Genomic DNA, 27657 nt, shown 5'->3' with positions numbered 1-27657 from the left:
CTTGCACCCTAAATGGTGTTACGGCTCAGGTCAGCAGTGAATCAGGGTAGAGCAAAACTTCCTGAGAAGACTGAAAGAGATGATGAAGCAACTAATGCAAGCACAGGGATCAGGACAAGCTCCAGGCAGGCAGTGTGTGCCTTGTGGTACAGCTGCCCTCCAAAAACACGAAGGCTTGGAATAAAAATACCAAGTTTTTATTTACACATTGTGCAGTATGCTGTGACAATGCTCACCTCTACACAGCAATGATCTTCTGTATGTTAACAAAAATAGAATGGCAAATTACAAAGAGTAACGTGAAAGTCGGGCAGGTTTTGCCCAGGGCAGAAGTCTGGACCTCTCGCAGTCAGTACAAATACAAAGTTCTTTGCATGATGCTGCATCTCGCTGTGATGAGCGATTCCAAGCAGAGGTATCACAGTTGGACAGTACAGAAGCGTTGGGAGAAACTTCCCTGATGGAGACAATACACATTCAGCCAGCAAGACAGCAGATGTCCTTATGACAACCCCTCACAGTGCTTGATCATCTCAAAGGGACAAGCTGGGATGGCTCCCACCAACGCGACGTTACTCAGCTTTCTGTCTAATAGAAGTTCTTTCAGATAAGACAGAGACGTAAAGTTTCAGCCACACGTACGTGATGCCCAGAGCACAGTAAACAGAGGTCAGCAACAGGGGGACAAAAGGAAACCGCAGTTTCCAGGGGGTCAGAGGAAATACAATTTCACAGAAGATTTCCAAAGGCACCAGATGGATGAGGTAGATTGTTTCGAGCCAGTTAAGGAGAGGCTTCTCCCTCCTGTCAGAAAGGATTTAAAAGCGTTAAAATACTCACTGTCATTAAAAATAACCATTCCTCTTTCCAGCTACCACTGGTGACACATAACCAGCACAGTGTCACCCACTCGCTCATAGGAAGGCTTTAAGTAACAGCTACATCTTCTGAGCTTTCAGTACAAAAACGTGCAGCACAGCTGATTCCCTTACCATGTTTTTGTACCCTCTTCCAAGGTGCCTTTGTTCAGTAGGAATGGATTCAAGTTTAAAATATCTCAGCAGCTGCTTTACTTTACCTCACACCAAAGAACCAAACAGATTTCTGTTCTTCCTACACATATCTGTTCCTCAGCAGTTCCTTAGACCTACACATTGGAAGCATCAGTTTTTGTCATGATCATGGCCCCCTCCCCACAAGCCTCCTGTAACCAGTATGAATGTGCCTTGCAAAGGACACTGGTTGCACCTGGTCTGCAAGCAGTTTACAAGCTACATTTGTTTTCTTCTGGAAGGAATTTGTTTTTTGGTTTCTTTTGCAAAGTTAGGAACAAGAAATTTGCAAAAGCCTAAGCTCTAGACAGAGCTCCTACAGAGGAACTGAAGCACCTGAGAAAGAATTAGTGGATTCCACAATAGTAAGGAGGGAAAAATGCAGCCTGGTTGAAAATGGATGACCTTCAAAAAGCAGGTGACTGATGCAGTGAATGCAGATTTCTGGCATTTCCAACAGATCTTTCGTTACAACTTGGCTTTGCCATGGAAAGTTCAACAAACAGGAACGTGACAGCTACAGGATTCCTAATGACAGGCACTGTATTTGACTGAGTGGGCAGCAAGCAGATCAGTGTCCCATGAACACGCACTGGACAATTCAGCCCACAACCAAATTACAAGTTGTAAAGTATGCTCTTCATAACCTGCCCCTTATAAACGTGGGAGTAATGAGCACTGCTGCTTAAGCACAGCAGTATTTTTAACTCCTGGCACTCTGGGAAGCACTCTAACACAGAATTAAATTCTAATAAAGATTGCTGTTGTACCTTTATGCACATCTGAGGAGGCTGGGATTTACCATCTGAGAGCAACTGGGTGGCTGTCTGTACAGAACATCCTTGTGATGTTTGAACAAGTCCTATCTCAAGCCTTTCCTCCTGAGAAAGGAGGAAAGGCATCACTGGAATTTAACTCTTCAGCATCAGCTAGCTGTGCTGTTCGCCTCCTGTTACAGCACTGTTTCCTAACAGAAGTAGTTTCATTCTTTGCTTCAAAATGAAGTCTGTTTTTATTACCTGTACAGCGATTTCAGTGAAGAGAAGCTGTAAACGCTGAACAGCAGCATAAGCAGTATTTTAATTGGAAGTTCTGAAATACAAAAGAACACAACATAGGTTTAAAATAAATTCTAACAAGCTTGTGCCACATACACTGCAGCATCCCGAAGTGCTAGTATGCAAGCTGGTGATGCCCATACAAGTTATCCTATCCAAGCTGAGCAAAACGATTTATAGCTTAGGACACAAAAAGATGGGCATAGATTCTTACTGAAGAACATGCCAAGCATTACAACACAATGAATGCATACTGAACACAACTGGAATTACAACATATGGCAGCAATACAAACAAATGTTACTGGTAAAATTTACAGAACTGCTGGCAAGTTTCAAACAGACGAGTCACTGCTACCCAGGCTGTGCATGGGACAACTGTTAGTTAATAGAGTGCAAAGGAAGTTCACAGAATCACAGAACTGTAGGGGTTGGAAGGGACCTCCAGGGATTGAGTGCAACCCCCCTGCCAAAGCAGGTTCCCTCCACCAGTTCCTAATGTCTCAAAGTAACAGCCTCTCTACTGCACATAAACAGCATTACCTGACCAAAAGGAGAGCATCTGGGTTTGAACTCTAGCACATCTGCAGCCAATCATTATTCTAGAGGTTACACTGCTGTCATAGCTCTGCTTATTTCACTTAAACCTTAGCATGTCTGATTAACCAAAGGCAGGGTGAAGAAGGTTGGAACAGCATCCGTCTACAAGAACAAGCCTATCCCCACACATACTAATTTAATTGATGCTGCTGCAGGAATTTCAGTTTATTTAATTGATAGCACTAGCAATAGTCAGCTGGAAAAGTCAGCTGGAAAACAGCCCACCAGGCTTGCAGTCTCCAACTGTCTTTGTCACTTTTGCTTGGCAGGGCTGCGTTAGGCAAAGGGAAGTTTCTCCCAATGTAACTTGGTGAGGGATAACAAATGCTGGCTACGATTTCCCATCTCCACTTCAATCTGGAGCCCAGGGCTCTTCTGCAGCATTGTTTATCTTTCTAAGACTCACAGTCCCTGCAATTTTCAGCTTCTAACAAAATAATCCAAGGAAGACACTTTACCTGGTGCTGTGAACAGCAATGGAAAAAGTGAGAAATGCCCTGTAGTTGTTAGAATCAAGTAGATGCCAGCATCCTTTGCTCTCTGAACAGACAGCAAGCTGAAAGTGACAAGAATTTATGTTATCCAGTAAATTCAGCAACACTACACAAGTCACAAAAGAGACTTAAGAATGGGTCACATAGAGCTCTGTAACACCCCAGTCCTCCCAGATTCAAACCTGTGATGGAATCTCTTGCTTCCAAGCCAGCTAGCTTCACAAAAATGCAGAAAAAAAAGTCAGCAAGGAAACCCCACCACAGAAAACCCTTATCTTCCTTTCCCCAGTATTTCCAGTTCTGCAACAGAGTTGTGCACACAAGTAACAATATTTTCCAATTGTGCTGATTTCACATATCAAAGCTGGTGCTGGTTAGGATCCTCTTCTGAGGATTCCTCAGCAAGAGGCAGCAGGTTCAGTTTGGCCAACCACCACACAGGGAACTCACTTACCTTAAAGGCAGAATAGCAAGGAGTATTGCTTTTTCATGCACGTGCCAACCAAACATGAAGGAGCTCAATGCACAAAGAACAAGGCACTGAAGAAAGCCTCTGGGCCCTTGAGGTTTAAACCAAAGACAGAAAACAGAGGGCTAGAAACAACAGGCAAAAACAGGACTTCAGTGAAGTTCTGCAATTCTGAATGCAAGCCATTGTCCAAAAGCTTTTCAACATTACACAGCTATGATTATATGGCACAAGAATCATACAGCACTGGAGGAACAGAATCTACTTGGATGCAGTTTCTGGATGTAGAACCTGAACAACTTCAGCTTTTCCCTTCATGCCATATATTGATAAAAACTCCAATCTCACAGGCAACTCTGCCATCGCTTTTGAGGCCAGGCTGCTAAGCTCTTGATATAGAAATTACTGCCCACTAGTGTTGAAACAAAGCATTCCAGTTAAAGGCTCATACATATCTCCATTAGAGTTGAAAACTCCATAGGCAGGTCATTACTTACTGAACCTTCAACTCTATCCCTGCAAGCATGATGTTCTTACATGACATGCAGGTCATGTTGACAGGAACACAGCAAGCTGCCCACACCACTCCATCATTATCTCTGCTCAAATCCTACTTCAGCTGCCTTCTATCACACAACATGCACAGAGTGCAAGACTGCTTCTGATCTCTTCACTGTTCTAGAGCCATAGACCGTAATCATACTCATACTTGAATAATACTGCATATAAAAAAAGATATTAACTTCATATTTACCCTGATAACTTATTATTAATAGTTTAATGAAGTGTATTTTTGCCCTGCAATGAAGATTTATGAAGTGTACGTTAATTAAACAAAAACCACTGGGGACACAACACATTTCCAAAGCTGTGATTTCTTCTTACCAATATCGATATGAAAGTACAGATTAATGTTGCCAGTGGAGTCACAGAAGGAAGGACAGTGTGCTGAAATTCTTGAACCAGCCCTCCTGTCATTGAGGCTTTAGGAATTTTTGTGGGATCGAGAAAGTTATACTTCAAGCCTGAAAGCAAAGTACAAACTGATTATTAATAAAGAAAAAGCAGCTGCAGAACCGAACCAAAACCAAACTGTTGTACAGAACAGGATTGAAGTATATGGATAAGATTGTTTTCTTTGAAAAAAAGATAAAGAGGGAAGACTGATTTCAGATCTCTCCCTGGAAACATGACATGGAATGAGTTACATGGATCATCAGCTGATTTCAGGCAAACTGAAAACCTCCTTCCCCCTGCATGGGGAAGGAGGACCCAAAGAAGCACCAAGTAGCGAGATCTGCATACTGTACCAACAAGTGTGAGTGCTTTATCCACAGCACTGTACAAAGCCCAGAAGTTCGGGGCCCAATAAGCATGGCACAGGCCTCGCTTGAAAGGAAAGAGGCGTGAAACCACTTGAGGCAGCTGGCCCTACAGGAAAGTAAGAGAATGGAAGAAAATAAATGAGACACAGTTGACATTTTTATACATTGTTCTAACAGTACAGGTGAACAGCAGGTGGGTTATTACCAATACTATGAAGGGGCCCAATGAAACAGCAGAAACAAGGCAGACAATCAATGCCAGAAGGGTTATACGAAGAAAGCTGAAACTCCTCCACTTCACAGATCCATCTACAAGAAGCAGACAGATTGTGAATGCAGTTACTGCAGCAGGTGCAGAGGCAGACAAAACACCCCATGCTATCAGTGATCTCCTAGCATTAACTGCAAGTACAAAGCCCTCGATATCAATATATTCAATTGTTTCCTTGACTTTTTAGCTAATTCAAGGCATGCAAAGCAATGTATATAGCATTTTCATAGAGGTGAGAAGAAGCCAGCAGTGCTTTTAGTTTGTTCTGAATTTAAGCACAGAGAGGGCAATCATCAATCACTGCACTTTCTGCCTGTTTGGGTTAAAAGGAGGCTTGTGTTCTTCAATAACCTTTGCCCATTTACTTTTTCCACATGGCTCCTACATTATATAGCCTTTTGTTTTTCCCCTTTAAAGAAAGGCACCTCCTTTGTTTCACGTGAGGAATACAAAACTCTTTTTACTTCTCAAACAAATGGAAAGGTTCCCAACTCTGTTCCCCATAAGAATCTTCGTCTGACCCACAGCCATCCTGTTCCAATGGCACCAGCAAATCTTCCACCTTCCTCATATCTCACCAAACACAGTCCCCAAAAAAGCAAGTGCAAATCCCCACCTCACCTGCATTACTTGCAGTAAAACAATAGGAGCGCAGCAGATAAATGCCATAAGCTGGGGCCACATACAAGTAGATGTGTTTGAAATGCAGAAGAACAGCAAAAAGAAGAGCACCTTCCAGATATCTCCTCTAAAGGAAAAAGAATAACAGAAGAAAACAAAAAAAATGCACGCTTTTCTACTTGTTCTCCCTGCATATTAACTTTAAATAGTTCCCTAGCATATTCCTGACAAGACATTTATCAGAAGCATACAACCAAATGGATTTTTACTTCAAATTACAACCTATATTGTTATGCACAATCAGTGCAGACAAGGAAACTATGCTGTCAGATGATACTAAGATAGGCCTCACTACCTTGCAGCTTCTAAGAACTGGTGACTTGGAGATGAGATGGCAGAAAGCCACATCATGTTGCTCAGGTATAACAGAAATCAGCTTCCTGACAGCAAACTGAAATGCTGCAGCATCAATAAGCAGCTGCAGTGATATTCAGGTTGTCCTCTTACCCTGAGGCTCAAGAAATAATTAGACACACAACTCTGAGCCACCCCCATGGGCTCCTCCCACTGAAACTAGAAGAGGTCAACTGATGTACCTAAAATAAATATGCAGGAATAATAGTAATTAAAAGCAAAAAACAAAACACAGAACAACTTAAGTTTACCTGACACAGTCGGGCAACAGAGAGAAGCATCAGGCCAAACAGAAAGCCATTGTACTGAAAGTGAATGTCTGAACTTGAGTCAGGAAAGGAATACAGGAAGCTTTCTCCACAACTATCAGTCTCCTGTATAGGCTCAAACATATAATCAAACCAAAATGGAGCTGAAATCAAGAAAGCAGCCTTTAATACACTCCATGTAGACACAAAGACATTCCTAACCTTAACTAAGAACACAGGGTCTACTAAACTTAGAATGCTATTGAGTGCAAGGAAACAAAGTAATTTGACTGCATACCTAACATGGAACTGCATCACAAAACAAACAAAAGGTTAACTCTCCACTTTCTGAATTTTAAATATTAGTTTCTGCCTCACATTGATCAATGGATGGAGATGGCAGCCCTCGCTCATCACATGTCACCTGTAAGCACGCAACTCAGACAAGGACAAGAAGGACAGAATTAGTCCTGCCCACAAGAAGGAATGACTGCTGCTTTTTCCTGTTCTCTCTTTAGCCAGATCAATGAACATGACGTCCAAACCGACTGACAGCAATTGGACTTTCTACAGTTATTTTTATATCCAAGGTTGAAGACACCTTGCTATCTCCCACACAACATTAATCAGCTCCATAACAATCATACTTGTGGCTTTTTCATGAGTTAAAATAAAAAGACCACCAACACAAATAACTGGTGTGGTTTGGAAGGATACGATCCACAATTAACAGCCCAAAGTTCCACAAGAGCAGAACAGCGAGAATAAAGGTTGGTTTTTCCAGAATATCCTTTGCAGCTCGCTTCCCATTCACACATCTGCAGCATCTGAACAACAACAAAAGAAACAAAAGTCTTAGTCGAAACAAATGAAAACCTCGTTGCTTCTTGAAGCTAAAAACTGCATTTAAGTAAATCTTATTTGGATGGAAGGCAACAATAGAATTCTTGCTAAACTCATCAAGAGGAGTGCCACAAATACCGTTGAGTAGGAAAACAGAATTAATATTCAGAAGCTGCTGTAGCAATTTCCACATGTTAAAGTTCATTAAGTAATTGTCACAGGCTCAAGTCTCATCTTCAATAACACCACTACAGCTACCACTGTTTGCTGCTGATTTTGGAACCAGAAGTACTGCATTTCAAGTAATCACCCTCAATTCTAGCCCTCCCTCTCTCACCAATACCAGCAGCCTGCTGGTCAAGAATATCTTGCAATTTCTCATATGAAGTCATAAGGTCGAAATGTGTTGAAGTTAAGGTTAGATCAGATTAAAAACGATTGTGATCAATTTGGGAGCTGTTGGAGAGCATCCAGAGGAGGACCATAAAGATTATTAGAGGGTTGGAGCAGCTCCCCTATGAAGACAGCCTGAAGGAGCTGGGCTCATTCAGCCTGGAGAAGAGAAGGCTGCGGGGTGACCTCATTGCAGCCTTCCAGTACCTAAAGGGAGCCTACAAACAGGAGGGGAGTCAATTCTTTGAAAGGGTTGATAACTGCAGGACAAAGGGAAATGGTTTGAAGTTGAAGGAGGAAAGATTTAGGTTGGATGTCAGGGGGAAATTCTTTATAGAAAGTGGTGAGGTGCTGGAACAGCTGCCCAGAGAGGCTGTGATGCCCCGTCCATCCATGGAGCTCAAGGCCAGGCTGGATGGGGCCCTGGGCAGCCTGGTCTAGTATTAAATGTGGAAGTTGAATGCCCTCCTGTGCTGGGGGGATTGGAGCTTGATGATCCTTGAGGTCTCTTCCAACCAAAGCCATTCTATGATTTATGCTGCATTGCTTTTGGTAGCACCATTCTTCTCTCTTGCAAAAGCAAGGCACACTAAAAATATAAACTTAATTTTGTTAAGTTACACTTGGAATAATTGGTTTATCATCTAGATACCAAAACCACAGCAGTGACTTAGAATCTTTGATCATACTGGCACCTCATCACAAGTTTCTTTCATGTCTCTACTCCTTAGGAGCAGAGCAATAAAAGGAAAAAAGCAGTCGAGCTTACCCAAGTGGACCCACAAGCCCTGCAAAGCAACCCAGTGACAGAAACAAAACATCAAGAGCGTGTGAAAAGGCTGCTGATACCTTAGTATATAAAAAAAACCAATCACATGTACAGCTGTAACTTTTGTTCTTCTTGGCAATGCTATCTTGCATTGAGCAGCAGGCTCCATATTTCTCCTTCAAAGCTAAAGCAGCTCTGCTGTTGGCTTTTTTTTTTTTAAAACAAGCTTCTATGTACAAATAATGTAGTTGTTACTCAACAATGTAAGAGACTGCCCACTCTCCCTAAAATTAGAACATTAAGACTTACTCACGAACTGCATATATGAAGAGAACATCTGTGAAGATGACAGAAAATCTTTGGAAGAAGATGGTTGCAGGACTGGTGTAATTCAGATTTCCAATAACCAACATCTTCGGGTCAAAGTACTTGGCAATATGTGACAATGCATATTCAAACCAAGCAAAAAAAGGTGGATAATCCAGGGTCCATTCTGAAGTTGCCTAAAGACAAAATGAGATTAACCAATTTAATACAATATAGGCTGTTTGCAGTCTCTCAAGTGCTGCTCATCACAACAAATCAGTTGATCATTTAATCTTGGTAGCCTCCATTTAACAGAGGCTACTTCACAACAAAGTAGCCAGCTGTAGGGTGCCAGACATGACTTCAGCTGTTCTGCTGTACTGATAGAGGAATAGGACACCTTTCTATTGGCAGAAGGCTGAACATTATTTTGATAACCTCTACTTAACTCATATAGAATCACCTGCTCCTTAAACCTCTACTTGGAATAGTGCCAGCATTCAAAAAGATCAATAACATTTTGTTGTCTACAATAGAGGAATCATCAGCACAGTCTTGTTACTCTCAATCTAGCCCTTCTACTTTATGGCCCATGACATTAGGGGTGGATGTTGGTGGCACGGCAGTAGAGGAGCAGACGGCACCTACAGCAAAGGAGTGTCACTGAATTTCTCCACATGGAAAAAAAAAAATGCACCCACTGCCATTCGTCAGTGCTTGCTGAATGTTTATAGAGACCAAACAGATAAAGTTAGACCGCATGTGTAGCCTTTTCTTAGCAACAATACCAAAATAGCAGCTGAGAAACAACATGTCACCTCCACAGGTGCAGATTTCTTACAAGCACGGCACAAAGGCTCTTCACAAAATCACACAAACACCAAGGATGGAAAAGACCTTCAAGATCATCCAGTCCAACCATCCAGCTATCACCAACAGTTCTCACTAAACCATATCCCTCAACACAACATCCAAACATTCCTTGAACACCTCCAGGGTTGGTGACTCCACCACCTCCCTGGGCAGCCCATTCCAGTGCCTGACCACTCTTTCAGGAAAGAGAAGTAGTATTTCCTCTTGTTCATCAGTGGCAAAGATGCATAGCTAACACACACACACACACACGCATATATATATATATATGCATATATAGTAGTGATTATGTTGAAAAGCAGTGTTTTGCAGCTGAAAATTTGCTCCATCAGACAGCAGTACTTTGCATTTTTAAAATCTGCTGTAGTTTCCACGGGTGCCCTGTCCCTGGAGGTGCCAAAGGCTACACTGGATGGAGCACGGGCAGCCTGAGCTGGTGGGTGACAACCAGCCCACGGCTGGGAGATGGAACTCAATGATCTTTAGAGTCCCTTCCAACCCATCCCATTCTATGATTCAAATAAGAAGCATTACTTTTAAAGTGGCCCTCATACCTTCTGAAAAGAAAGGGTTTTCTTGTCTAGCATTCGACTGACATAACCAACACTTCTATACCTTATGTGTAGCTAAGAACACCAAGCCAAAGAACCAAACGTAACCCCCAAACTTACTTCATAGTACCAACGAGACAGAGGCAAGTTGTGCGTGATGGCCAACCAGTTCCGGTGCACTTCAAAGTCTGTGGAATGACTACAGAAGGTTTGGATTAAGAGACACATTTACACTTAAAGGAGAAACACTTCAGAATACAGCAGTAAAACCAAGCCTGAACAGTCACACAGAACCTGTACCAAAGACACATGCATGTAACTGCAGGGCAGGATGACTCGTAGCTCAGGCTTTTCTTTCAATTAATGCTAACGTCCTGGGGTTTTAGTGGCTTCTTTTAAAGCAAATGTAATATTTTTGAGGGAAAAATCTGTTGTTTTTTTTTTTAACTGAAAAGCATAACAGTTTTAGCATACTTCAAGACCCTGAAAAGCAGCCAGAAGGAACGGGCTGTAAGCACCTTCAGACCCAAAAGCAAAGCCCCTTTATACGTGCAAGAGGACGAGGAGACGGCAGCACAACAGCTCAACAACCAAAGCCCTAAGAGAAACGAGGACCGCCCCTCCCACACACACACCGCCTCATCCCCACCCATGGGAAAAGCTGAGGCCGTGCCGCTGCTCCCCAGCCCCGAGCAGATCCTTACTACGTGGGGATGAGGAGGCACTTGAGGAAGGAGACGCCGAGCGCCAAGGCGCGGAACCAGCTCCAGCCACCCGCCGCCATTACGAGCCTCACAGACGCCCCGCGCATGCGCAGTACCAGCGACGCAGCCCGCCCGCACGGTTTGAAGCGCGCAGCCCCGCCTCGGCGCTGAGTGCGCATGCGCAGTAGCGACGTCACGCCGCCGCCTGCCTCTGATGCGGCGTTGCGCCGGAGCTGTGTGAGGTGGGAGGAGGCGGCTGTGAGCTGTGAGAGTTCCGTGTTGTTTGGCGGGGTCACCACCAAGGAATGAGGCTAAGTTCTGGTTCTACGCAGTACCATCCGAACCCGATATGTGACAGCAATGTCCAGACGCTGCCCTGAGGGTGCAGTGCCCTGGGCAGGCTGTTCCATAGCCACCGTCCTCTGAATCACAGAATGGTCAGGGTTGGAAGGAACCTCAAGCATCATCAAGCTACAACCCCCTGCCACACGCAGGGCCACCAACCTCTCCGTTTAATACCAGACCAGGCTGCCCAGGGCCCCATCCAGTCTGGCCTTGAACACTTCTATGGATGGGGCATCTACAGTCTCTCTGGGCAGCTGTTCCAGCACCTCACCACTCTCATAGTAAAGAACTTTGGGGCACAGCCTTTTCCTCACAGTGACAGGACAGGGGGGAACGGCTTTAAACTAAAGGAGAGAAAAGATAGGAAAATCTGTACTCAGAGATCGTTGAGGCCCTGGCACTGCTGACCAGAGAACTGTGGGTGCCCCATTCCTGGAGGTGCTCAAGGTCAGGCTGGATGGCATGAGCTGGTGGGTGGCAGCCAGCACACGGCATGTTGGAACTGGATAATCTTTAAGGTCCCTTCCAACCTAAGCCATTCGATTATTCTATGATTCCCTGGGCTGAAGAAACCAAGAGAACTCAGCAGCTCCTCATGCATCCTGCTCCATTGAATTTGAGAGGGACATTGAATGTTGTGTCAGATTTGTGCTAGGTGTTATGAGGTCAGGTATGGCATTGGATGGTGTGGAGCTTGGCACGGGGTTGACTCTTGTGGCTTTCCTCGTGCAGCCTTTCAGTACCTAAAGGGAGCCTACAAACAGGAGGGAAATCAACTCTTTGAAAGGGGTAGACAGCAGCAGGACAAAGGGAAATGGTTTGAAGTTGAAGGAGGGAAGATTTAGGTTGGATGTCACGGGGAATTTCTTTACAGAGAGAATGGTGAGGTGCTGGAACAGCTGCCCAGAGAGGTTGTGGTGCCCCGTCCCTGGAGGTGTTCAAGGCCAGGTTGGATGGGGCCCTGGGCAGCTTGGTCTGGTATTAAATGTGGAGGTTGGTGGCCCTGCATGTGGCAGCGGGGTTGGAGATTCATGATCCTTGAGGTCCCTCCCAACTCTGGCCATTCTGTGATTCTGTGGCTCCAGCAGTGATGTTGGGTGGTGGTAGACCTGACTGATGTGAGGTTGGGTGGTGTGAGACCAGCAGTGATTTGGGTGGCGTTGGGCCTGGGGGATGTAATGTTGGGTGATGAGGCCACAGTGGGGCTGTGCGAATGTATGAGGATTTGTTCAAAAATGCATTTTATTGAATCTCTGCATTGTAGACATTTGAAGACCAGTGTCATTAAGAATGGCTTGGATTACTGAAGAAGTACGTTGATCTGGTCTATTCTACATCAGCTCTCATATTTTTTGTGAGCTTCCTGTGATTCTTAGTCATAGAGGCTTCTTGGTAAGCATTGCATTGACAAACTGTTAAAAGTCTTAAGAGTAAAAAATACAGATTCAGCAGATGTTCCTGCATGAAAATGTATGTCAGGCAGACCATCTACTGCTTCATTCACATTTTATTTATTGTCTTCTAAAACATATATTATTAACAGTTCCCAGAAGAGCTACAGGCAGAGAAATGCAACCAGATATTAAAATGTGATATCCCATGGGCTGTCTGTGAAAATGGTAAGAAACAAAACCCATCTTCTGATGCCTTTCTAAAACCATTCATTCAAAAGTTTGGCTTTTTAGTGATTCAAGAACCAAGTTCTGTTCAACAGAGAAATCCAACAGCTAGGAGTGGGAATAACAAGAACATAAGAGGAGGGAGAACGGCAAGAGGAAAAGAATAGAAATTATTCATTCGTATAGCTCCTTTTTCTTTTTTTTTTTTCATTTTTTTCTGAATCCATAGGAAAACCATCCCTGTTATTATCCTGAGTGAATCTGAGAGCATGATCTGCACACTTATGCTGGATCCAGCTCTTATCACATGGAATACCTACATCACCTCAGATACTAATTCACACATAAGACTTCTAATGGGAGGGTCCCATTACCAGTGCTTGTTTCCTGTTTCTGGCCAGCATGTGGTTTCTATCCAGTGTGTGGATAAGGGAACTGTTACAGAATGGCTACCAACCAGGACAGTTAAATATTTCCAAAAACACTGCAATTCTGAGATACCAAGTTCAAGTTCAATGGTATGGGATGAAAATGAAATTCTCACATAAAGTACTCTTCATAACTTCTCCATTTATCTGTGAAGTGTCAGAAGGTCATAGATTTATTTTACACAGTTCCTGGCAAGGGCTGAAGGCAGTATTTATTACTCCATTGAACATTACATACAGACTCCTCCAGCCTTTTCTTTTCTAGAATGGGAACTGATTGACTGCAGAGATTTACTAAGTGAGCTCAAGCAGAAACTTATATTCAGCAACCAAGTTGAAATGTGGGCAACGCATCTAGAGTTTCTATGCTCTCCTTCTAAATCTTGAATTTCTTGTTAACTTAGGAATTCTTCCAAATCTAACTTTCTGCACCAATTTCTTTTATTCCCCTACCATCACCCGTAGGAACAAACATTCATCTCACAGTCTTCTAATGATTCTTAACAACAGCAGCATTCATCAGCCATTTCAGTCTTTAGGCGTGGTTTCAGTCCCTTCATTATTATTAGATATTAGTAGGCAGTTTAGAGATATCAAGCCAAAAAACCCGTGAGCGATTCTGTCTGGATTCCACTAAGATACTTTAGAATATTCTTTCTGTCATCTAAGAAATCCCACTGTGCCATGTACATGCCCATGTCTGTAACTGCCATTACATTCGAGCCAGTAACTTACTTATCGTCTGCCCTAAGTCTGGTGTTTTTCTGCTCTGAAAACAATTGATCTCTCTATCCAGTGGTTCAGCCAGCATTTAGGCCATTAAAATAAAATAATAAAGTGCAGGTCAGCCTCATTTTGTAGATGGAGGTCAGACACAGGCTGATAGCAGAATCAGAACAGGAGATAGGATCTGAGATGTGGAAAAAAACTCACTTCAATCTAGACGGGAAAAAAAGCTTGCTAGATTCTTTCCTTGTTTTAAGGCGCTTACTGGAAAAAATCAGAAGTCTGTTCCAAGAGAAAGTATTCCACTCCAACAGTGAAATGATTTGTAGTTGTTACTGCTAATACGTTTCGAGTGCTTTTCATGACTAAGTGATGGGATTGTGATGTACCCTAAGCACACAGCATGGCTTTGTGCATGTTCACTCTTCTTTAAGCCAGGACAGCTTGAGAACAAGAATCATCAGTGCTGCTGATTGGTGACAGAAAAGCAAGTTACCTCCAGGGCTCTGAAACAGAAGGTAAACAAAAGCTTGCTATCTAGATAACAGGCAAAGAAATGCTTTAGAGAGAGAGCATTCCTATAAACAGTCATTACAGCATAACTCACAGAGTGCAGAATTAGGGTACAGCTATAAATTTAGCTTAGCATGTTGTCTGAAGTAGCAGCTGTATTTATATAACATATGTTTGCTATCCCAGCTGATTCACTTACCACTTATTTCACTCGGTAGCATGCAGAACTGCTGTGGTACTATACATAGTATCTCATTCTCAAAGACATTTATTCTCCTCAACAAAAAGAAGTATTTGAAGCTCTTCTATTCCTCCCAAGGCCTGTTTTCATTGGTGTCTTTACGCTGGCTGGAAATTCTGCATCTCTCTGCATATTGATAAATGACAGAGATTTGTAGTCAGTAATACCTTTGCCTACTTTAGTGACCTGAGCACAGACAAACATGGATTCAAGTGGTCCATTGTTTGTGTAATAAGCTGATGGGTTCAAGAATTCTGGAACAGACTTCCTCCCCTTTTAAGCCCACTGCTCTTGCCCCTGGATAAACTCAAGCTAAGAGCAAACTAATTATTACAGATAATTATTCATTTAGTCCTGACATTCAAAATCTGCTGTTACAAATCATTTAAAAAATACTCTCAAAGGCTTGAGTTAAAAAAAAATATTACCATTGACATCTCCCCAAAGCTTTTATCATAAGTTCAGCAGAGGCATATCTGTTTGAAGGCATAGATTTGATGAAAGAGAGTTCACGAATGGTATTTTACAGATCATAATAATAGCATCTGCATAGATGATAACTATGAATGTCCAACTGACTGGCAATCTCTCAGCAGAAACAGGATTCACATCTGTGTTGCTCTGCTTTGTCAGTGGCACACTGTATCTTCTGGAGTATGTTACTCCTGCTTCATAATTCAGGACAGGAACAGGAAAAAGAGAGTTCTTCCTAATGCAACTGAAGGCAGAAAAGTTGAAAGTTGAAATTTGGCCACAGCATTCTGCTTCTAATCCTCAAAATTCACAAGAAGTGGCGAGGCTTAATGGTTCTTTGGACTTCAGTCCCAGTCAGTACAGCCTAACAACATGGTCTCATTTCCACCATCATGCTGGTGAGTCTTGCACCGAGGCAGACAGGGAAGGAGATTTATAACAGGCTGCCAATAGCTACAGAGTGAATGAACACTTTTACCATCAGCATGCTGATTTGTGTTATTCATGCAATACAGCTTGGGACAGTGGGAATATATTTATCTCACAGTTTTTTTATAACGATATTAATGAGGTTTTTTTTGCTCCTCATGGATCAGCTTAACGTAAGAACAGCCTAGCTGCTCCGGGAAAAGAAAGAACAAGAGCAATATTGAGCTTTGTACCTCTGTGCTAAGAAGCAATAAAATTATAAACACTAAAGTTGGTTATTGCAGTTTCCCTTCTATCTCACGTGAGGGAATGGGAAAAGTTCTGGAGGGTCTCTCATGCATGCATAGAGATCTGACTAGGGAAAGACAGCTAAGATACTCTTAAAAATAGTCAGCTGAAGAATGAACCACCTTGAACGTGGTAAAAGTGGCATCTAGAGCTAACACGCAGCTAGGGGACTATGATCTTCATCATAGCAAGGATCAGGCTTTTAGGAAAGGGCTTGACCATTGTCATCACCCTTTGTTTCCCACTGCCTTATCTCTCTGACAACTGGACACTGAAGCCAAGCAAGAAGGTAAAATGGTGCCTTTAGCAGTCTGACATTTCACAGTGGTATAAAAAAATGGCTCAGTGTATAGAGGTAGAAAAACTGAGCCTCTAGTTTTGTAATTAAAAGTAGTAGAGACGATGATGGAAAAGTAGTCCTTTCAGATGGAATCCATCCTACCCAAAAGCCATCCCATAAGCTCCAGACACTGCTGAAGGGAGACTTCCCAAGGGAAGGTCATGTCCAGTCAGAAGAAACCCAACCATTCAGATGATATTTGGGGACGTCTTCCCTCTAAAGCTGTCATCACCTCAGAGAGTGTTTCTGGGAGCATCCTCGAGACAAATACAGCATTGTAAGAGAAAGAAAAGGAATAGTTGTCTTGGATGCCTTTGGAATGAAAATGTCAAGGTGTAAGAGCATCCAAAGCAAGGTTCTCCAACAGACACAATCTTGTCAGTTTGTAAAGACATCTTTCTCTCTGTTACGGCTTTCTTGGTTGTTCCCAGAGTCAGTCACATCATTCAACCATGGCTTCCCTGAAAGCAGAACACAGCAGTGGTTTCCTCACACGGTTCAGGAAAAAAAAATAAGTCATCTTCAGATGGCGACAGAACAGACAGGATCCTCTACTCACTGGCAATGTGCACCTTCCTTTACATCTAGATTCAACGTGTCCATGTGGAGAGGCGGCTTCTCCATGAATCGAAACAAGCTTCTTGGGTCCTCTGCCCGGGTTACATGGCAAAGACAAGGAAAATGTGCCTTTCTGAGCTGTTTTCTGCTGCACTGTGACTCCGTGGCTTCCTTCTGTACAGCTGATCTCACTATGTCTCCGGGCTTCCTTCGCCACATCTGATCTCCAGACACTTTCCAAACCCTGATGACTGAGCATTCCCTACATTGCAGGTTAAGGATCATTCCCATTTTTCATCTGGAAAATGTAGTAAGAAGATAAGTGATTTTCCCCACAGTTGTATGGCAGGTTAGAGGTGGAGGCTGAGACAGAACCAATCCTTAATTCAGGTGCTAGACAATATTCCTTCTATTTAGAATATAGACATATTCTGAAAGACTGTATCGGTAAATACATTAAAGGAAAATCATCTCCCTGTTAGTGACTCTTAATCCAGGTAAGCATGATTCTGAATTAGGCTGTAAGTGTGTGTTTTAAAGGGAAACACTTAACCTGTGTTATCTCCATGATGGCATCATAAGAAAAAAACATTCCTACTTGTATCGAATTAGACGAATAATCTTATTATTCATGAAATCTGAAGTATGTGGATGAGAAGAATCTATGCAGAAACCATCACTGACAGCTATTTTTAGCATTTCTTCCACAAATACCTGGAAACTATTGATTTGCTTATTATCTGGCACCACCCAGAGTCTCTTTAAGTTCTGCTTCGTGTACTCCTCTTCGGGAAGACCTTCCACACTTGCAACCCAATCTAAGGTCAAATGGTTGGGGTCCTGCAGGTAGCTGGATATTGAAGAGAGGTTTCCATTGAAGCAATAATAAAGTTTGGAACCAAGAAGCTTCAGGAACAAACACGAAGTGGAGAAGATATGAGCACTGAACACTTCCATGTTGGAGGAAGACAGGCTGTAAATCTGGGGTGCTTCTCGAACGGTGAAGTGAACAGTCTGGGTCTTCTGATCGAGGCTGATGTTGAGCATGGCATTCTTCTCTGCTTTAGAAAGCTCCACCTCCTTCTCCTGCAAGGCTTCAATCAGAGGCTGGATTTGATAGAAATCTGCCTCCCGTCGAAGTAAACCCATTTCCTGAAAGTCTTCGGGGAGATCCAAGTGAGAAGTTCTCAAGAAGTTCAGGATATAGCGGAAGATTTTTCCATCTCTGTCAATAAAGCAGTTGCCTTGGCTGTCCTTCTTGGTTGGCATCTTCCCACTAAACATGGCCCCCAGCATGGAGTCTGGAAAGCTAGTCAAGGTGGACAGAGAGGTGGTATAAAGTTTTCCTCCAACATTGAGCGTGATGGGTTCTGACATGATGGAAAAGCCACGATGCTGCGACTAAGGCTAAAAAAAAAATAATAAAAAAATAAAAAACATCCAACATGGTTGAAAAGATCAAACTACAGGGAAAAAAGGTTTCGGTATATATATGGGTAACTACATGGCAATAATTTATCTTTGAAAACAGAAGTGGGGAAACATTTTTGGAGGCTGTGTCGTGAGAATAAGCATCTCTTCTCCTAATAGTTTTTATCAGGGCTTTGTTTCATTCAGTTTACTGCCAGAAATCATGAGTCTTCCGTAGCTTTACAGTCGTGCTAAATGTGAAATCCCTCCCACAGGTGCCTACAGCAGAAAACGACTGATTTCCAGAGTTGTATCCTGGACTCAACCATTCCCATCTCCCTCGTGACAATGGAGAAAATAAGGGCAGGATAAGAACCAGACACATCCCAACATCTTCCATGGCATCTCAAGATTTAATTAAAGCAACAGATTGTTGCAGCAGAATCCCCAAACACACACTGGTGTGCAATCATCTTACCAAGGAGCCAGCGAGCTCCCTGGTTCTTTGCAGTTCTATTCAGTAAAAAATAAAACACACCAAGCTTTCTCCTTCCAATGTGCTTTACCTTAGAAAACACTTCTTAATTAATTTGGACTGTATCCTTAGTTGACGTAGCTTCTGTGCAGCTCCTCTGCAGTCAGCTGAGACAAACTGAGGATGTGTTTTTATGATGCAGTTAAGCATCACTGCTTCTGGAAACAACACACCTCCCTCTGCCCTCCACCATACTTCCCTTATCTCTTAAATCATCTCTGGCACTTATCTGACCCAACACTGAACCCGTTCAGAGAGCAATCTCACTCATTTTCTATACAGAATACACTTCTGTTACATCTTTGAACCAGATGAATATCAGGGCTGGTGCAAAGGAAGAGGAGGGAAGAACTTTTCTACTGCAAACCAGCTTAGCTGTACTGAGAAGCTGTGCTCTCATTCCTGTTAGCTGAAGACTTGCAAATGCGGCTGCTCCATTTCACATGTTTCTCCTTGCTCACTGAATCCAAACCCATCAACAGTTCCTTCCCAGTTTTACTGTTGACAATTGACTAAAAACAACAGGAAGCCCATCAGTGCTTGCTTGCAGAGATACGAGTTAGCTCTTGTCTTATTAGCTATGGTCATTTCACAGAAAGCAGCCCAACAGCTCTCTTAAAATGAAGTTTACATGCAGGCATTTTCCTAACTGGTTATAGATTAATCATAGACAGGATAAGACTATTATCAGTTCAGTAGTCACATCAGAATACAGACTGGAAGGACATCATCATGTGCTGTGATATCGATTCCTTTACGGCTGCTAAAACCTGAGTAATGGTGGTAACGGCCAGAACAACTGCACCTTCAGACAGCAAGCCCATTTTGCTATGAAAAACTCATCCACACTAAATCAGCTAATGAACGAGTCTAAGGAGAATCTTTATTTCACTTCTACTTTAACATTCCCCTCTTTTCTTTAGCCTGTGTTAGCCCTTAGCACACTGTGTGTATGTCAGTGCATAGTGATTAAGGGAAATAATCAACTCCCTAAATCCTATGTGTGCTTTGCCTGTGTGAGTCCTAACCCCTTGTAACCAATACAATTGACAAAGGTGCACACGTAGACCAACACAGCACCCCCTCCACCTCAGACCAAAGACCATCCTTGTTACTAAGCTGAGCCAAAAATACTGTGGAAAAAAACCTCGTTGCAGTGTTGAACTCCCTATGGCACTCTGTTCTCAGCACACTTCCCATTCTTGAAGGCTTCTACCCAATGTAGAGTCAAGAGCTGTTTAAACAGGTCATATATAGGCTTCAGTTGATCTTATTCTGTGGTACAAGTGGCAAGTGTTTCCCCTAAGAACTTGCAATGTACCTGTGAAAGTGTTTCTGCAAACACAGTATGACACAAGAAACAGCCCCACGTGGATTTCTTTGCAAGTTTCATACAAGAACAGAAGCGTCGCCCTGCAGATAATGCAAGCTGTAGAAGCAGTACTGACAGTGACCCCAAAGGCCACGCTCATTTCTTCCTTCCTCTGCTGTTTCAGACTCAGTGACCCATTTTTTTTTCTTTCCATTCTTTCTTCACAGATCATATTTTCAGATTACTGAGCCTAAGCCTCCTTAGCTGCGCCACAGGAGTTTTCTCAGGCTCTCTGCCACCTGCAGGCAGATGTTCCCCTCCTTTGGATGCCACCTGAAGGCCACTGGATGGCCCAAAAATTCAGTGGTCAGATGCAGACTTTCATTTCAAACTCAATACGCTCTAAAGTTTATTCTGATCCAAAAATATGGACGTAGGTGGCCACAACCTGCAGTCACTGGTGGAAGTACAAAATGGGTTATGGTTCTTGGAAGCAGAGAATTACAGTAAAGACCTCTGTGTAGCTGCTCCCAAAGCAGAACTTGAAGTCCGTTTCAGATCAGATCACTTTGAGATTTAATCTGAGATTTAAAGATGTGAATTTGGCCAATAGCACTGGTATTATGTGATGTTAGAGTGATTTGTGTGCCAGTACATCTGAACACCAAGTTACATCTGTATTCAAATGTATTTGGATACAAATCACTCTGAAAGCACATAATATAACACCAGATTGCAGCCGTGAAACAGTGTGGGAAATGACAAAATCCATTCATTTTCACTTACTGACACATGCTGATATATATAAAGTCAAGTCATTATTTAACGTGAGCCTTTCTGTTGCTTATCCAGATCAAAATTGTTAATTTGGGTCATTCCCATTAAAAACAATCTACCCCAAAACAACAATTTGATGGAACATGGAAGAGATTGCATGTCCATTTCTGTTTAAGAGCCTCACTGAAGATTTGAAGAAAGCTGTCTCTGCATTAACAAAATGAAGATAACACTCATTTAGCCAAAACTGTAATTACTGGCAGGGCAGAGAAAAGATACAAAAGATACTAAATAGAAAACAAAATGAAGTTTTTATTTGGGAGAACGTGCAGCAAAGCCTTGATTTCCTTGAGAAGTAAACCTAAGCACAAGTATTTATTGGGAGTGAGGAAGGAAAAGCAGCAGCAATTGGTCACGGGTACAGTGTCCCCTTCAATACCCAACATCTAAAACATCCTTTCACACCAAAACTTTGGAAACTCATCCTTAAGACAGTGAAACATGCAGCTTAGTTAAGAAAGAGCTGCGGAGTAACAGCAAGCGGCAAAGCACACGCACAGCAAAACCAGGAGATGAATTATTCAGGTGGGCACAAGGAAGAGAGCCTAAATGGCAAGAACATTCAAGCATGACAGGGACTATTTCTGCTAAGCATCAGGAGAAGGAGCCAGACTAAAAACCTCCCTGTTTCTGAGCATTGCCCAGGAGAGCTGCTGAGAGCCGTGGTGTCTGGATAAATGTCAGCGGATCTGGCCAGGTCATGCGCTGCAGGAAGCGATTTTGCATTGTGAGCAGCCCGATTGATTTCAGCTAAAAAAGGAGGAATGGGGAAAAAAGTATCCAAGCACCTGTGTGGTTGTGAGAGACGGTAGGTAGAGTTTGATCAGAGAAGATGGTTGTTCCAGCACTGGGCCCCACTGCTTTGTTAGAGTGCATTAATGTCACATAGATAATCAGCCACAGGCAGTGCTCCGTCGGTGCTGGGCTCTGTTCCCAGCTCCCTACAACTGCTTTGCTCCAGCACATCTGACTACAGCAGAGCATTTTGGTTTGAGGTAAAAAAAAATCTCAATTTCCACAAAACACCCTGGTAAAAATTATCATTAAGCTGCAAAATCTGGGTCTGGGCACAGATGGAGGCAGCAGAGTCATAGCACTCGCTATGGCCGTATCTGGAGAGCCATCTTCTTCCCAGCCCCTTCTCAAAGGGATGGTTTTGCAGAGAAAAAAGACCACCAGCTGGAAATTTGTGTTATGGGCACTACAGCAAAGGTAGCTTGATGTCTAGAAGTCATGATAGGAGAAAAAAAAAACAACATAAGAACAGCATACGGAGGGTGGAAATAAAATAGAAAGTATTTAGAAAAGAAAAATTAAATTAAGAACCTCAGTTCAGTGCTTCCATAGTGAGAGTCAGTGGGCACGCATCACGTGAGAGCTGGGTTTAAAGAAGGATGTGGGACAAACCATGTTGTGACAAGATGCTTAACCCTCCCTTAGTGTACCACTGATGCACTCTCACCAATCCCAGCTGATCCTCAGCTCTCTGCAGTGTGGACTCTACACACTTTGTGCTTCTTTATAGCAATCCTATAGAGGAAAACCCCATGTTTTCCCATGGCTCCAAGATGGAAGTCTATCCCACCTCATTGTGGACACTTGGCTGAGGCATCACAGTGCTCTGTCAGCGAGCTGCAGGAGAGGACTCCAACTCCCAGCAGGCACAGGGCAGGAAATGCCAGCTCACCCCTCCTTACAGGAAGCATCCCTATCGATCTGCTGCCTGTGGCAGTGCCAGGCAACAGTGACTTGGATTTTATTGTCTAACCGTGCTGTATTAGCATTGAAATACTCTGCCAACGAGATGAAAAGGGAAGCATGAATGTGAGCTTTCTAACATCCCTGGCTTGCTCTGAGTGATGCGTGGGGACCTCCCTGATGCTCTGAGCATCTCCTGGCAGATGCTCCAGGCTGGTACTGCTGGCAAAGAGCTGCAGGTGAATGCAAACAGATGTGGCCCTCTAGGTTTAAGCAGTGAACAGTCTGGGACAAAGAGAAGGAGGTAGGGAGATGGAAATATGGCTGATGGGCAAACAGTGCGGGGAAGAAAATATAAAATAAAGGTCAGGCTCATACTGAGATATGAGGAATGACAGTATTCACAGGTGTTGGGGAGAAAGAAGAAGAAATGAAGGTAACAGCTGCTGAAGGAGGACCTAGAGGACAAGACAGGGGGGAACACAGAGTGAAGAGCCAGAGGATAAAAGCTGAAATGAGGCACTCATGATACCAAAACCCACAAGCTGTGCTGACAAGCAGATAGCCAGCAGGAAGGGAGCCTGTTCCCAGGTCATGCCAGCCCTGTAAAGCTTTGCACTGATTTCTAATATCCCATTTAAATGTCCACATCACTTGCCAAACCTGCACTGCTGCCCAAAGAGCCGTGGGTGCCCCATCCCTGGAGGTGCCCAAGGCCAGGCTGCATGAGGCCCTGGGCAGCCTGAACTGGTGACAGAACCAGAGAAATACCCCAAATCATCGGCAAGCAGCACGACATACTAAAATAATAGTAATATATAATCCTAACAGTACCAGTAACGATGTCATTGTTAATAACTAGGTTAGTCCGATTTACACAAAACCTGAACATCCCAAAGCCTTTCTCCCGCTACCCCGTGCCTCACTTTCCCTTCTCTGGGCGGGGACGGGTTGACCCCAGCCCTTCCCCGCCGCTCCCCCCGCCCCGCAGCCCCGCAGCCCCGCACCCACCTGCGGTCCCGGAGCCCCGCGCCCCGTCCCCGCCCGGACCCGCAGGAGGCGGAGGAGGAAGCGGGGGCGCGGCGAACGCTGGATCCCGGTGCGGCCAGCGCTGGGAGTTGTAGTTCCTTTCTCTTCGCCCTGCCCCCGGAGCTGCCCGCGGGGCTGCGGCTTTCTGCCCGCCCGGAGCGATAGGGGAAGGACCGGGCACGGCTCCGGAGTGAGGTAAAGAAGGATAGGAGGGGATGGAGGGGTTGGGGTGTGCGGGATGATGAGAGGGAAGGGATGCGCGGGGTGCTCCGGGGAAGGGATGCAGGAGGAGTGCTCGGTGATTGGGATGTTGGATGGTGTTTGGGGTCGGGATGCTCATAGGGAAGGATGCCTCAGGGATCAGGATGCGGGAGGGGGGTTCAGGCTTCTCAGAGAGAAGGATGCTTGGGGGTTGGGATGCTCAGAGCTTCAAGGCACAAGATGCTCGAATGGGATTGGAATGCTTGGGGAGTGGGATGCTCAGAAAGCGTTGCTGTGGGGAGGGATGCAGGAGGGATGTTCAGAGGGAAGGAATACAGGAGGAGAGTTTTGGGGGATCGGGATGCAGGATTGGTGTATGGGGGTCGGGGTGCTCAGAGAGGGATGCTCCAGGGAAGGGATGCAGGAGGGATCCTCAAGAGTCTGGATACAGGAATGATGTTCAGGGCTTGAGCTGCTCAAAGGTAAGGATCCTTGAAGGAGGGATGGTCAGGGGCTGAAATGCTGGGGAACTGGGTTGCTCAAGAGTTGCCTGGGAGAAGGGATACTTAGAGAGGGACGCAGGAGGGATGCTTGGGATGTGAGACAGTTGTCTGGTGGTCGGGCTGCTCAGAGAGAGGGATGTTTGGAAGTTGGCATGCTTGGGGCTTCAGGATACAGGAAGGATACTTGAAAGAGGGATGCTCAGGGGCTGGGAAGCTATGAGGGAGGGATATTTTAGGATGTTTCAAAGAAAGGGATGCAAGAGGGAGGGATGCTGTAGGGGTGTTCAGGAGTCAAGATGCTCAGAAATAGGTATGCTCATGTGAGAGAATACTTGGGGGTCTAGCTGCAAAGGTGTTATTTGCAGGTTAGGCTACTCAGAGGGAAGGATGCTTGGGGGTCAGGATGCTCAGTGTATCAGGATATAGGGATGATACACGAAGGAAGGATGTTCAGAGGTCAGCATGCTTAGAGAGAGGGATATTTGCAATCAGGATGCTGGAGGAGTGTTCAGGGCTTGGGATGCAGGAGGGATGCTCCAAAGAGGGATGCCCAGTGGGAAAGATGCTTGGAGTTCAGAATGCAGGAGTTTGTTCAGCAGTTGGTATGCCCAGAGCTTCAGATGCAGGAAGAGAGAGGGTTGTTTGGGGGTTGGGCTGCTCAGCAGGAGGACGTTCAGGGGGCAGAACACAGGAGGAGTGCTCAAAGGAGGGATGCTCAGGGCTCAGAATGCAGGAGAAATTGATGTCTAAAATGAGGGACATATTCCTTATTTCCTGAAGGCAGTGCCAGAAAGATTGGAGGTCGGTGTATCTCCGAGTAGCTAGGCAGTGTTTGATGATTCTCAGCCAGCGTTGGTAGCTGTTGGTCTGGTATGCTTTAGTGAAGAGGACATGTCTTTTGTTTGGGCTACTTCCAGGGTATCTGTTTCCATACACAGAAATGCAGACAAAAATGTGATGAAAGAAGAGTGATGTTTATGCTATAAATACCTCAAAAAAAAACACCCAACAAGCCTCCGGAGTGAATGTGTTTACAGTCTCTGGGGATGATAATAGGAAGGACACCGGGCTGAAGGTCAGTGAGGGATCTGGGTGCTTCTGTATGCAGAGCTGTGCCCTGGCTGAGAGCTCTGGCTAGAGAGGAAAGCAGAAGTCTTTGGTGGCAAGAAAAAAGAGATATGTTCATCAGGGGGACATGAACAGGAGAGACAGAACAAGGGAAACTTTGCCTAATGCAGGCAGGACAAAGCTTTTCAGCATATGTTGTCCAATATATTCACAAAATTGAAAAGCAGCTAGTGTGAGTTATTTTTTTGTCTGTGATGGGTGCTGGCTTAGCCATAAATCCAGTGACTCGTCAGTGGTGGTCCAAGTTCTGCTTTCTATGCCTTTGCTGCTGTTTTTTGATGCCATGGGATAGAGAAATGTAATTCCTTGTGCCTCGTTTCCTGCAGTCACCCCGGGGGATGAAGGCTGATGACATGCATTTTGAGATGCTTTATCGGAAAAGGATGCTGGCATCTATTAGAGATGTGTGTGTGTCTGTTGTCTTGAGGGGAGGAATGGAGCTGGGAGGAGTCTGGAGACAGAGAGGATAAAATGTCAGGGCCTTCGGCTTTATTTGGCATTACTGCACTGATCACTTTGACACTGAGCCAAAGCCTTTTTTTAATCTGACTACTGAGTGCCTCACAGCAGGAAACATAAAGCAAGAGGAGAGACCTGGGAGTCTGTTTGCATCACAGGGACTGAAGGAGCAGCATGGGAGAAATAAGGGGTGGGGTGGCTGAGACAGCAGCTCCCAGGGAGGGCAGCCAGGCCAGCAGTGGTGTCCATCCATTAAAGCCAAGGTGAGTCAGCTACAGAAGGCTGAGAGAATCATATACTGTGGTCATAACTATGTAAGAGTGTTTTAGAGAAGAAAAAAAAAGGATAAAGAACTGTATTGCAGCAGAAAGGAAAGTGGTCTGCAGATTTAGAATCACAAAATCACAGACTGGCTTGAGTTGGAAGGGATCTTAAAGCCCACCCAGTTCCAACCCCCTGCCAGAGCAGGGACATCTCCCACCAGCACAGGCTGCCCAGGGCCCCATCCAGCCTGAGCACTGCAACAAATGGGGCACCCACAGCAATCTGGGAACCTACACAGTCTGTGCCTGTGCCTCACCGCCCTCTGAGCAAAGAATTTCCTCCTAACATCCAATGTAAATCTTTTTGTTTAAGATTCTTCCTTACTCTATCACTAAAATCTTTGATAAAGCACCTCACTATCTTTCATGAAGACCCTCTTTAGGTACTGCAAGGCCACTGCAAGTTCTTCCTGGAGCCTTCTCTTCCCTAGAGTAAAAGATTCCAGCTCTCCCATCCTGTCACTGCAGGAGAAGCAGCAGATTTTGGTAAAGGTATGGGCAACTATTTGGTAATGCACACAGATGCACTTAGATAGAATCATAGAAAGTCCTGAGTTGGAACGGACCCACAAGGATCACAGAATCACAGAATGGCCAGGGTTGGAATCTCCAATCCCCCCACCACATGCAGGGCCACCAACCTCCACATTGAATACCAGACCAGGCTGCCCAGGGCCCCATCCAATCTGGCCTTGAACACCTCCAGGGATGGAGCATCCACAGCCTCTCTGGGCAGCTGTTCCAGCACCTCACCACTCTCATAGTAAAGAACTTCCCCCTGACATCCAACCTAAATCTTCCCTCCCTCAACTTAAAACCATTTCCCCTTGTCAAAGGATCACTGAGTCCCCACACAGCACTGCCCAAACCCAATGTCTGAGAGAGGTGTCCCAAAGCTCCCTGGACTCCATCAGCTCAGGGCTGTGCCCACTGCCCTGGGCAGGCTGTTCCATGCCCGCCACCCTCTGGAGCACAGCCTTTTCCTCACACCCTGGCCCTCCCCTGACACAGCTCCATGTTGTTCCCTTGGGCCCTGTCACTGTCACCGAAGAGCAGAGATCAGCTCTGCCCTTCCACTGCGCTCTAAGGAGCTGCAGCCACCATGACGCCTCCCCTCAGCCTCCTCTGCTGTGGACCAAACAAACCAAGGGCCCTCCGCTGGGATGAGACAGAATTAATTAGCTTTAGCAAGTTGGAGACATACAGCACAAGTGCAAGCTGTCACTGAAAAGCACTTTGGGATGGGAAGTGAAGAAAATGTGATCTCCTTG

General features: G+C 44.6%; 3 protein-coding genes across 5 annotated transcripts in view; 1 reads left to right on the top strand and 2 right to left on the bottom strand.

Moving 5' to 3' along the window:
• Positions 1–187: 187 nt before the first annotated feature.
• Positions 188–11113, bottom strand: ALG8 (ALG8 alpha-1,3-glucosyltransferase). The gene is made up of 13 exons (XM_048946501.1): positions 10991–11113; positions 10407–10485; positions 8866–9059; positions 7269–7378; positions 6555–6622; positions 5890–6016; positions 5203–5306; positions 4983–5103; positions 4558–4697; positions 3658–3797; positions 3168–3265; positions 2072–2144; positions 188–804 (listed from the first exon to the last, which is right to left on the bottom strand). Exons 1-13 carry the CDS (start codon positions 11095–11097, stop codon positions 573–575), a joined length of 1593 nt encoding a protein of 530 aa, XP_048802458.1. The 5' UTR covers positions 11098–11113; the 3' UTR covers positions 188–572.
• Positions 11114–12824: 1711 nt separating this feature from the next.
• KCTD21 (potassium channel tetramerization domain containing 21) lies at positions 12825–23879 on the bottom strand. Its single transcript, XM_048946514.1, has 2 exons — positions 23755–23879; positions 12825–18358 (listed from the first exon to the last, which is right to left on the bottom strand). Exon 2 carries the CDS (start codon positions 18326–18328, stop codon positions 17546–17548), a length of 783 nt encoding a protein of 260 aa, XP_048802471.1. The 5' UTR covers positions 18329–18358; positions 23755–23879; the 3' UTR covers positions 12825–17545.
• LOC125693946 (ubiquitin carboxyl-terminal hydrolase 35-like) overlaps positions 23854–27657 on the top strand; it is a 27672-nt gene continuing 23868 nt past the window's right edge. Inside the window, exon 1 of one of the 3 annotated variants that reach the window (XM_048946476.1) lies at positions 23854–23967. The gene's annotated coding sequence lies outside the window, so the exon portion shown is untranslated. Of the gene's footprint in view, positions 23968–26678; positions 26879–27657 lie in introns of those variants that run through there. The other 2 variants (XM_048946496.1, XM_048946487.1) reach the window with 2 other exon arrangements.

This window comes from Lagopus muta, chromosome 1, assembly GCF_023343835.1.
Source record: "Lagopus muta isolate bLagMut1 chromosome 1, bLagMut1 primary, whole genome shotgun sequence".
NCBI lineage: Eukaryota > Metazoa > Chordata > Aves > Galliformes > Phasianidae > Lagopus > Lagopus muta.
This window is presented reverse-complemented; position numbering and strand designations above follow the sequence as displayed.